Source organism: Eubalaena glacialis, chromosome 2 (genome assembly GCF_028564815.1).
Source record: "Eubalaena glacialis isolate mEubGla1 chromosome 2, mEubGla1.1.hap2.+ XY, whole genome shotgun sequence".
Taxonomy (NCBI): Eukaryota; Metazoa; Chordata; class Mammalia; order Artiodactyla; family Balaenidae; genus Eubalaena; species Eubalaena glacialis.
The window spans coordinates 83,790,676-83,803,502 of record NC_083717.1 but is presented as its reverse complement, the minus strand read 5'-3'; the positions used below and the strand labels follow the sequence as shown (position 1 = coordinate 83,803,502).

The following is a 12,827-nucleotide window of genomic DNA, read 5'->3' as shown; positions in this document are numbered from 1 at the left end:
TTCATTACAGTATATTGTTATAATTGTTCTATTTTATTTTATTATTAGTCACTGTTGTTAATCCCTTACTGTGCCTAATTTATAAATTAAACTTTATCATATATATATATTAAAAAAACATAGTTTATATAGGATTTGGTACTATCCACAATTTCAGTCATCCACTGGGAGTCTTGGAACATAATCCCTGTGGATAAAGGGGGACTACTGTATTAAAATATAATATTTCTTTTTTGTAAAGAAGAAAGTAAAAATTGAGCCTGAATCTCTTTATTCATGTAAGCTCTTTTAGTGTTTAAAAATAATATGTAATAAAAATAAAAGGCTAGAAAATTATAACTATGGAAAGTACAAAATGAAAAGTAAAAGCTTGTATCTCCCCACTCTTATTCCCAAAAGATAACCAGTGCCGGTAGTTTCTTGTGATCTGTTCCAAAAAACAAAAAATGGAGAGGGAGTGGGAACCAGACACAGTATGTGTGTGCACACACGTGTGTATATGTACGACATATATACATAAAGTGCAACAAGAACCATATTGTTCTATACCTTACTTTTTCACTTAATAATACAGCACATATTAGCACATCACTCTACCCCATTTTTAATAGCACATTGTTTCTATAGTATGGATATATTATAATTTATTTAACTATTCTATTGATGAATACTTAAAATGTTCCATTTTTAAAATTATTGCAAACAATGCTGCTAGATACCTTCCAATGCTTTTAAAAATCTAAATTATTTGGGATAACTAAAAGTAAAGAAAGTTTGCCACACAAGAATAAAGTTTTTGTAGGCCCATACACTAAACCAATATGTGTAACAGCCAAAATTTACACTTTTTTAGAAAACCGGCTATTATGATACATGGAAAGACCTGTGTAATGTGGAAGCATTCTGTATGCTTCAGTCTAATATATATGAAATTAGAATAGTATGGTAATCTTATATGCCTTGATATATAGCTATGAGAGTAAAAATGTGTGAAGTCTTCTTTTACTACTCAAATTATGATAACAAAATGCTAGATTCAATTATAGATAGTAAGTGACTAAACCTTTAGCCGCACAAGAAATTTTGATACTAATTTCTCAAAGTTGAAAAGTAAATCTGGTAATGATCGGTTGTGTGTGTGGGTGTGGGTGTGTGTGTATTATCTAAGTGAACATCAGTTCAGAAACCGTCTTCTTTTAAAAAAGAAAAAGAGAAATCCACAAAATGTTCTACCTTGATGTTCATCATCCTCCTTTGGTGTTTGTTCCAATAACGTGTCCAAGGCTCGGGCATAATCTTTCATTACCCAGTAGGCAAGACTACGTAAGAAAGGATCAGGATGTAATCTTTTGCAGTCGAATCCTGAGGCATCCTTTTGGCAACCCAAAATCTTCTGATTTAGGATGGATAGATAAGTGGATGAAGTCTCAAAATCAGATTCATATAAACGGGCAATTACCATGGCTAGCTGGATATCTTCCATTTTTTCAAGACATACCTATAAATTTAAATATTAAGAAATACTTATTTAATGATAATTATTTAGAGATATGAAATATCCCACTGATATCCTGAAGTTATCCACTATTTATATTCTCACAGTGGAGGGAAGAGGTCCAGAGGTTGAGACAGTGAAGGGTAGTTAAATACTTGCTTGAAAGGAGATTAAGGAATAGCAGGAAGATTAAGAAACTAGAACTTAGTAGCTTCCAGCCTAGAAAGATCATTTATAAAAAATGCATAAAACGAAGTATATCAACACCATCTCAGACTTAGATCAATTCAAATAACATTCATCTTTAAATTAAATACCACTTATGACATCTGAATTTATATACATCAGTTCCTCTTAATTTCCAAATATATTTCCATATAAACATAATTATTACTATTTTAAAAGAATCTTCTACTTACATAGCAAATAACTTAAGAAATAAAGCCACATACTCTATTCTTACTCTCTCTGAGTTTATATTCTAAAGTAGCTACTCATCTGAGAATCTGAGGTCATTCAGGCAACATGAGCATCTCTCACTCAATCAACATTTCTCTTCTTTGCCTGAGTATCTTCTAGGCTAAGCTTCCCATTTCAAAATTATAAATATTTGTTACTTTAAAAAATCATACATCTGAGATAATTTTGAAAATATGACTAATTCTAAACATAAAGTACTTTCACTTTGTTGGATATTTCCTATTTTTTCTATGATGTATTATTTCCGATTATGTTTTTCCTTCACCTGTTTGGATTATTCATTATAATAATAGGCATCCTAAAAGGAATATCTCATAAACAAACAGAAATATTTGTAATTACTCTCTTAATCAGCTACCAAGATTGTGTATCAAAAAATGCGAAGTTTTACCTCTTCCCATTCACCTTCCAATATCTAAGACTACATTTCAAAACAGTATAAACTGTAATCTCAGTTCCTTATCTATGAATTTCATTTAGAAGAAAAAGAACTTAAAATATCTGCCTGTCTACACGAAGTAAGGAGATTGTGACCTATACGTACTTAAATAGTTCAGAATCACAAGATGGTCAGGAAAAAGATATTCATAAACCATTTTTTCCATACACTTATACTTGAAATACATATACTTATCTTGAAATGCAATATTCTCTATATAAAATTTTTATGTTTCTACATGTATTTATTTATAATTCCATTATCACTGTGCCACTATTTAAGTTAGTAATCTCTGTAGTTATTCTCTACCCTCTATCCTTACAAACATATGACCAAACATTACAGTCTCCTCCATGATCTTCCCAGGTTTTCAAGCTCTTACAGGTATTTCATAGCATGTTTTCTTAGTTATACCTCAATGGCATCTTTCAATGAACCAGCTAACAAGAAAAAAGCAGCAGACTGTTCAAAGCGTTGTTTTCCAAGTAAAGAGAAAGCGTTTTTCAAAGCGGCTTTACGCCATCTATCTTCATTAAAGTTATGGCTGAAAAATGTTGTCATTTTTTCATCATGCTGTGACCTAGGAACCAGAGCACAAACATCAGTGGTTGAACCATATTTAAAATAGTTTTAATCCTTTACAGAATATATGAAAATAGAAAATGAAAATGAAAACCTCAAACATCCATCTAAAAGAAGAACAATAACAACTTTAGTGGTAGGTATTTGTTATTAAGCTTCTCTTCATTTCTTCTAATAAGGAGAAAACTCAAAATACCTTATGAATAGGAAGCAAGTGCACTCTTTACTTTCCAAAGTGCTTTTATCAACTTATTTTTAAAAATATCCCACTCTTTAGGTTAAGTTCAAATGATATTCTGCCTATTTGTTTTGCAGATAAAGGAATCAAGGCACAAAAAAGGAAACTGATTTATCTAAGTACTTTCAAAAGCATTATGTTTCTGAGTCACAGCACAATCTTCATTCCATTAAACCATATAAGTGTTGAGGAAATTTACCTAAACAGACCCCACACTACTGCTTTCTTCTTCATTGAAAGGTAGAATAATGCAGCATCCAAGGCATCATTGTTCCTTTGAAAAGAAGCTTTGGCAACCTAAACAGTCAATAAAAAATTATACTGAATTAACTAGTTGATAAACAAACTACAACAATTAATGCTTCCCTACTACTTCCATGGCTGACAGAAACTATGCAGATGGGAAGAGCTATTCCATCCACAATTGCCAGTAGCTTATAATACATGCTCCTAGAAACAACCCTTTGTATACCAGTAATTACAATAAAAATAATAACAGCAACTAGTATTTACTGACTACTTACCATGTACTAGACACCTTTCACTTATCTTACTGAATCACCACGATCCAAGAGGTACTATTATTATGCCCATTTTACACATGAGGCGACTGAGACACAAAGAGGTTAACTGAATTGCCTAAGGTCACACAGTAAGTAAGGGGTATAAAAGGGATTAGAACCCAGGTAGTAATAAAACTGTCTAACATAGGAAACAATAAAGAATGCAGAATATTTGATAGGTGAGACCTTTTCTTTCTTTTTTTCTGGCCGCGCTGCACAGCTTGCAGGAAGTTAGTTCCCCAACCAGGGATCGAACCTGGGCCCCCAGCAGTGGAAGCACAGAGTCCTAACCATGGACCACCAGGGAATTCCCAGTGAGAACTTTTCTTGAAAATTAGACATATTAAATTTCTTAATGTTTTGTAAAAGTTAAAATGCTGACTTCTATGGTACGTATATGTGATTTCACAATTTAAAGCTCTCTCAACTAATACTGATACAGACAACTGTAAATAAATATCAATTATACTCACGCACATGCATACACACACATTTTTAAAAATACAGACAGAAATAAATGTTTTAGTTTTTTTTCTTTAAACATAATTTTCCAGTATTTTCTTTTTTTTTAAATTAATTAATTAATTTATTTATTTTTGGCTGTGTTGGGTCTTCGTTTCTGTGCGAGGGCTTTCTCTAGTTGCGGCAAGCACGGGCCGCTCTTCATCGCGGTGCGCGGGCCTTTCACTGTCGCGGCCTCTCTTATTGCGGGGCACAGGCTCCAGACGCGCAGGCTCAGTAGTTGTGGCTCATGGGCCTAGTTGCTCCGCAGCATGTGGGATCTTCCCAGACCAGGGCTCGAACCCGTGTCCCCTGCATTGGCAGGCAGATTCTTAACCACTGTGCCACCAGGGAAGCCCTCCAGTATTTTTCAATCAAATTCTGACAGTTCTGAAGGACTGACACATTCTTTCTGGCATGTAATTAAAATACAGGTGGTTGAAGCTCCATTATTTTGAAGGGCTTTCAAATTTTAGTTCTTAGAAATTCCATGAGAAAAAGCCTTAATGAATACATAATTCCCCTTGTACCATAACTGATAACCTCCTTTGAGCCATATGACCAAAGTTGCTGAATTTATAAAGAACCAATCAACTCAATGTAAGTTTAAAAATTATTAAGCCAGTAACATTGTTGTACATAATCATATGGTTTTGAATACAGTACCATACAGACCACATATTTCTCAAAGATACTGACATAACCTCTGCAAATAACTAAGTTGAGAGGCATAACGATAAAAAACAATGGATGTTTTATTAATGAACACTGACTGATGGTAGAGCAGGAAGCTACCAAGGCATGGTAAAGAGGGGGAAAGACACCTAAAATCACATCACAAAAACGCTTTTATTCCTCTTCCCCTTTTCCAGTATTTTCTCTGCCTTCAATCATTTAGCTTAGTACTTCAATGTTTAATAATTTTTACAAGAATTTTTATTCATCTTCAGCTAATGAGTTTTTGGACTGGCCAAAAAGTTCCTTTGGTTTTTAAGTAAAAATAAAATATGCATTTTTCATTTTCACCAAGAACTTTATTGAACAACGTAGTCACCGTTTTGTTCCACTACCTTCTGCCAGTTTTCAAGCAACTTCATAATTCCATCTTCCCAAAACTTTTTATCTTTTTGAGCAAAGAACTGTTCCAGCTGCCTTTTACAGTCTTCCAGGGAATGGAAATTTCTTCCATTAAGAGAACTTTGTAAAGACCAAAATACACGGAAATCTGAAGGTGCAATGTCTGATGAATACAGCAGATCATTCAGAATTTCCCAGCCAAGCGGTAACAGTTTTTGCCTGGTCATCAAAGAAACATGTGGTCTTACGTTATCCTGATGGAAGATTATGTGTTTTCTGTTGACTAATTCCAGATGCTTTTTGTCAAGTGTTGCTTTCAGTTGGTCTAATTAGGAGCAGTACTTGTTGGGATTAATCATTTGGTTTTCCAGAAGGAGCTCATCATAGAGGACTCCCTTCCAATCCCACCATATACATAACATCACCTTCCTTGGATGAAGACCGGCCTTTGGTGTGGTTGGTGGTGGTTCATTTCGCTTGCCCCATGATCTCTTCTGTTCCACATTATTGTACAGTATCCACTTTTCATTACCCATCACAATTTGTTTTAGAAACGGAACGTTTTTGGTACCTTTCAGTAGAGAATCGCATGAGGAAGTACAGTCAGGAAGGTTTTTTTCGCTTAACTTACGTGGAACCCAAACATCAAAGCGATTAACATAACCAAGCTGGTGCAAATGATTTTCAACGCTTATTTGGACATTTTGAGTATGCCGGCTATCTCCCGCGTGGTATAACGTTGACTGTTTTCAGTTAATGTCTCGATTTGATCCCTGTCAACTTCAACTGGTCTACCCAACCGTGGAGCATCGTCCAGCTTCTCGAGAAATCTCCAGCACAAAACTTCGCAAACCACTTTTGACATGTTTGATCAGTCACAACGCCTTCTCCATACACTGCACAAATCTTCTTTTGTGTTTCAGTTGTGTTTTTACTTTTCTTGAAATAATAAAGCATAATATGCCAAAAGTGTTGCTTTTTTCCTTCTATCTTCAATATTAAAATGGCTACACAAAAATTCACCAATTTTGATAAGTTTTTTTTTTAAATGCATGCTGATATGACAGCTGTCACAATACAATCTAAAAATTTGTTTCGAATGAAGTTGAAGACAACTAAGTGCTACTAGAGCCATCCTACAGAAAAAAACGAATGAACCTTTTGGCCAACCCAATATAACATATATTTCAAGTGAGAAAATTTTACGTATCCTTTTGATTTAATTTTAAGAGATAAATTACTTGTGGAAATAAATCATATGTATATATCAGAAATACTCAATTATAATGACACAACACACTGATGACAAGAAACTGAAGAGACTTTGTAGGCAACATCTGAACATTTCAGATAAAATATGTCCTCCTCTTTTTCCACTGCTTTGGGATATGAAAAAAATTTAATGGGGACTTCCTGTTGGTCCAGTGGTTAGGACTCGGTGCTTTCACTGCCAAGGGCAAAGGTTCAATCCCTGGTCTGGGAACTAACTTAAGATCCCACAAGCCGTGTGGCATGGCCAAAAAAAAAAAAAAAAAAAAAAAAAATTAACGTAGATACTGTGTAATTTATATGCTATAACAATTAATTTCCCTGTACATCAGAAACTACATCTCTTGGTTGGTATGACAACAAATTCCTTCTTACATCTGCCTATTTTGAGAAGAGAAATACTTATATCTTATTGGCAGCCTTACATGTAGCAGGAAAATGACAGTTTTACACTTACATTTCAAACTGTGATGTGAGGACCATGAACACCAGAATCACAGGATGCTAATTCAGATGAAGATGCCACAGCCCTACCACCTCCAACCTACTAAATGAAAACTTCTGAGAGTGGAAGTGAGGGATGTGTGTTTCAAACAAGTTTGCCAGGTGATTCTTCAAACACTAAAATTTAGAAACTACTACTGTAGAGCAATAAATTCCTCTTGGGAGAAATGAATTCATACTCCACAAATGTAGTATCATTAATTGTACTTCTGAGAATTTCAATGGACTCCTAAAAGTAAACAAAATAATGACAATCCCACTCTCCTAATCACAACAGAGTAGAAAGGGCACAGACTAAATCTAACACTTTTAAATGATGGGAGTTTGGGTTGGTTACCCAACCTCTCTGAGTCGTAGTTCTATCAGGTGGAAAATCAAGATGGTAACATGCAGCCGATGAGAAGATTATATGAAATAATTTATGAAAAGCAACTAGAACCAAACCTGGTACACAAAAGGTGCTCAATAACGATTAGTTTCTGCAACACTAAAAGAATTTTCAGCTTCTACTAAAAAAATTTTAACAATTTTTTTTCTACTAGAAAACTGATTCCAAAAACCCATTTTAAAATTTATAGCATGAGGGGACTTCCCTGTTGGCGCAGTGGTTAAGAATCCGCCTGCCAATGCAGGGGACACAGGTTCAATCCCTTGTCCAGGAAAATCCCACATGCTGCAGAGCAACTAAGCCCATGGGCCACAACTACTGAGCCCACGTGCCACAACTACTGAAGCCCTAGCGCCTAGAGCCCGTGCTCTGCAACAAGAGAAGCCGCCGCAATGAGAAGCCTGCGCACCGCAACAAAGAGTAGCCCTCGCTTGCCGCAGCTGGAGAAAGCCCGCACACAGCAACCAAGACCCAATGTAGCAAAAAAAAAATTAATTAAGTTAAAAAAGAAATTTATAGTATGTGTCATTTGCTGCCATAGATATGTTCTTCAAGTGCACACAAATCAAAATTTGTTGAATGGTATTTTAAATGTGCACAGGAAGTTTGGTATTTATTAACCTAGCCATGCAGAGAATCTTTTATATAAAAAGAACGATTTGGGACTTCCCTGGCGGTCCAGTGGTTAAGACTCCACGCTTCTGTGTTTCCACTGCAGGGGGTGCGGGTTCCATCCTGGTTGGGGAACTATGATCCCGCAAGCCATGCAGTGCAGCATGCATAAATAAATAAATAAATAAATGAATAAATAAATAGAACTCTTTTTTCTATGTAATGTACATAACTGACATACAGTTTGTATTTTCTTAAACTAGGATGCACCTCAACTGATAGCAGAAAATATTTCTGTTCCATAAATATTATATACTTAGTATATATGACAAAAGACAATTGATATACTGCTTGGACATTTTATAAAGGTCAAGTTTCAGTTTTAAAGGTCCAAAAATTTTTATTTAAGAAGTTCTCAAGATCTCAAGATGTACATACTAATCCCTCACCACAGGTTTTCTGGAAGATAATATCTTTTATGCTTTAAGAAAAGACTTAACTTCAAAATCCAATGAAGTAAAGTTACCTTTTCAATGCATCTTCGAAGAGTGTTAATATTCCTGACCCACCAACCTATTCCCATAGCTCTTAACTCAGACCACTGAGGGTCCCCTCTCTGAATTGCCGGAATCATATTAATCAGCTCTTCCTCAGCCTCAGAATGAAAAGCCCAGGCAAAATGGCAAGTAGACACACCTAAATTAGAAATACAAAATAATAAGTTTCAGAACTATATCAAAACAAAAACAAAACCAATTTTTTACATAATCATGTATTTATTCACTCTGGAAAGAATTTTCAAGCTGAAAAAAAGTATCAAAAGATTTCATCATTCAGGATTTTATAGTATAAGCTTCTACATACAAGATCACTGACAGGATACACAAAACCAAAATCTTTCTGAAACGTATTCGCTGCAAGAATAGAGACACTAAAACTTAATCGCTGGAAAGAAAGATATTTGAATATCAAGCCATTCATATGTACGTACACACACCAAACTGATCAAGAGTAAAAGCTCTGGTCAAGTCAAAATATGTTGGTCCATGCATGTGGATGTTGTTTCACAGTGCCACTTGCTTGCAGACCATATCCTTCAGTACTGGATATGGAAAACTGCCCCATTCATCCCTCCGGCCAAGGAGCTACATATCACTTCAAAGCAAGCTTTAAACTTGATGAGAGTTCTGGGGAAGAATAGTCAGGAGGCACATTCCTCTGCCTTTAGTGCCTCAGTTAAAAAGAGTTTAAAGCGGCCTAATTACTGATGGCATATGGCAAACACTTTTATGCCCTGGTAAAAGACTGACAGGGATCTAGGCTGTATTTAGAGGCAACAAATAGGGTTTAGTGACACCCTCAGTGAGTCTGTTAACAGTTGAACAACTGATAACACTTTACTCCACTTAGAGCAGGTGAAGAAGAAACATGAGAGAAGTGAACCAAGGAGTGATGTTAGATAGTGGGAATGCCGCTGGGAAGAACCCCAAGGATCCCAGGAAAGAAGCCAGGCTAGTCGAATCAGCCATCTATTAGAATCCCTTTGGAAACAAAGAAATGCCTGAGGTCAATGACGGTCTGATAGTCACATTACAACACAGGACTCCCAACACTGTAAGGCTATCAATACTACCACATATAATTTTTTTCATTAACAACTACTATATAGATTTCCCATATAGTTTAAAGCTTTTCTAACAATTACTGCTTCCCAACAGTTCCTTTGGAAAGTATTAAAAAAACTATTAGGACCATTTTAAATAATAATCTTAAGTCTTTTAAATTCCTCATTGCTAACATTTATATACAACTGTGTTTGAAATCATATCACAAAATCAATGCAACAAGCCTTAACTGTCACTATAAATTTAGGGGGAAAATGGACAAAACTTAAAAACATCAATTTGTATTTTTTCAGAACCTAAAAAGCAGATTAATTCTCTCACTATTTAAATCTGATTCAAGAAATAATCACTGAATGAAATAACTATAAAAAAACTGACACTTTGCTTTAGAAATTGCTATTATAAGGCAATGCAAAATGTACACTTTTGCTGATATAAAAATTTTAATATAAAATAACAATATAAAGTATATTCTATACCCTTAAATGAAATTTGATTGATTACATTTTTGGTATGACTAAAAGGAAACAAAAATACACACAGGCATGTCAGAGGAATTTGATTCAGAAAGAAGATTAAGAGAGCAGTAACTCTATTTGGAAATCTAACTACTAGAAGTGAAAAAAGGTATTAGGAAGAAAAAAACCAGGGGCACCAGTAGGCACTTATTTTTATTTGCCTACCAATGGCAGGCTATTCTTTGCAATATATCTCTGTTCTTCTTAGCTTGTCTACTAGCTAAAGTTTTTCCCTGGACCATCACCTACAATAGCAGTCACTTTTCTCATCTCCAATGTTTTAACTGTATCAAAGGGAAAATGGAATTTGACAAAGCTTTAGAAATTTGAGGTGTTTTAGGTCTCCCTTGGCAATGTACACAATTGTCATTAAGTGAGTCAGTACCATATGATCATCATTTAAAACTAAAATTTAAAATTTTAAAACTAAAATTTGAGATACCATTTTTTAAACCTATTCCAAATGGCATAAATTGTTTTAAATGATAATATCAAGTGTTGCAATGAGTTGAGTTTTGGCATCATCAAACACTGGTTCTGGGAATGTAAATGAGCATGGTCTTTCTGAAAGTCACAATACTTATCAAGAGTTAAGAATTTTCAAGCCCTTTGATTCAGTAATTTCACTACTAGAAAACAAACATGAGGAAGTAATCAGATATATACATAAATATTTATATGCAAGGTTATAAGGTCATTCATTAACAGTGATAATTCAAATAGGAAAAAACCAGCAAAATTTGTATTTTTAGAAAAAAATAAAGGACTATATAGACGAATTATAGTTTAAAAACACAACAGAATATGACATATGTTTAGAATCATATTTTCAAAGAACATTTATTGAGGGTAAAGGGTAAGTACTGTGGGTAAGAGTAACAAACTATAAAGCCTGGTATTCCAGGTCCTACAGTACTAAAGCATATTTTATGGGGCTGTATCCAGGATGCTGGTTTCAAAAGGAACACAGCCCACTGCACTGGAATTCTCTATTAACAAATAGCCCTATATCTTGGCAGGTCACTTTAAACTCTATAGTTTTGATTTTTTTTTTTTTTTTTTTAAATTGAGGTTAATCTGAGTTGGAGAGAAACTTGCGGCTGTGTTTTCTTTTTTTTTTTTTAAACAAATTTTTTCTTTTAATTTTTATTTATTTGTTTCTTTATTTATGTCTTGTGTTGGGTCTTTGTTTCTGTGCGAGGGCTTTCTCTAGTTGCGGCAAGCGGGGGCCACTCTTCACCGCGGTGCGCGGGCCTCTCACTATTGTGGCCTCTCTTGTTGCAGAGCACAGGCTCCAGACGCGCAGGCTCAGCAATTGTGGCTCATGGGCCCAGCCGCTCCGCGGCATGTGGGATCCTCCCAGACCAGGGCTCGAACCCATGTCCCCTGCATTGGCAGGCAGATTCTCCACCACTGCGCCACCAGGGAAGCCCAGTTTTGATTTTTTAATCTATTAAGTTAGGGGGCTGATATAAACCTATATATCGCAAATCAGGGTATGTGGCAATGTGCTATAAGTATACAAATCTACTGGATTACTATACGGCAGATATTCCTGAAACATCAGCTTTACTTGTAAGTAAATAACTTAGAACATAATGCTTATATTAAAATAAACACAAATAATAATGCATAGGACAAAATTTACATAATTTTTAAAGAAAAGGTATCAGGCATCATAGAAATTCAGGGCCACTGTAGGTTACAACCTCAGGCATACCAAGTTTACTTAAACTACTATGACTTTAGTGACTGAAGTCTGAGAAACTGAGACAGATGAGCAAAAGTCACAGAATACAGATGAAAAATAACATAGAAAAAAGGTAAGTGGGTACCTTATCTTCCTGTGACAGGAAGATCTTAAGGCTAGTGATAGGTATGCATATGTTGACTTACTAATGCTTATACACAAATATGAATATACTAACCACTTCAGTACGAAATAAAAGTTGCACGAAGGTTCAAACAATACCTTGATGAAGTAGCTGTACTCGGTATAAAGGAGGCAGTGATGTCAAAAGGCAAGTGTGCAAGCGCATAGCTAGTAAGTACCGCAAACCACACTCATCTAATGTGTCTCTTCCTGAAAAGAGGAAATATGTTTAAGGAAAAAGGAATGCGACAAATCACAAACCAGTAAAAAGTTAGAAAATAAACATTAAATTTAATAATAATAATTTACACAAAAAATATATATTCTTGAGTGTATTCCTTTCTGAACACTTCAATATCTTTATTTATACAGCTTTACAAAAAGCGTATTTATATAATAAAACTGCCAAATGAAAAATAATTGGGTAAAATATAAGTACCTATTAGTACAGGTAATAATAGTACTTAGAGCTACTCATAATAAATGAAAAGGAAAGAAATCTTGAAATCCAATAAAAAATATATTAGCTACAGTAAGTTAGGTATAATTTTTTAAAATATTTCCTGTGCAAATTCAGATGAGATTTAAAAACAGGAATTACATAATAAAGTAAAATTATTTATTATATGATTAAATAGGTAATATTTTCCAGGTTGGTTAGCT

General features: G+C 34.7%; 1 protein-coding gene across 1 annotated transcript in view; it reads right to left on the bottom strand.

The window, feature by feature from the left end:
* The window catches only part of DMXL2 (Dmx like 2), a 146,694-nt gene that overhangs the window by 40,091 nt on the left and 93,776 nt on the right, over positions 1 to 12,827 (bottom strand). Inside the window, exons 19-23 of the mRNA XM_061180318.1 lie at positions 12,264 to 12,374; positions 8,675 to 8,844; positions 3,434 to 3,531; positions 2,829 to 2,994; positions 1,234 to 1,498 (exon numbers count right to left, since the gene is read on the bottom strand). Coding sequence (XP_061036301.1) covers positions 1,234 to 1,498; positions 2,829 to 2,994; positions 3,434 to 3,531; positions 8,675 to 8,844; positions 12,264 to 12,374 — 810 coding nt within the window. The remainder of the gene's footprint in view (positions 1 to 1,233; positions 1,499 to 2,828; positions 2,995 to 3,433; positions 3,532 to 8,674; positions 8,845 to 12,263; positions 12,375 to 12,827) is intronic.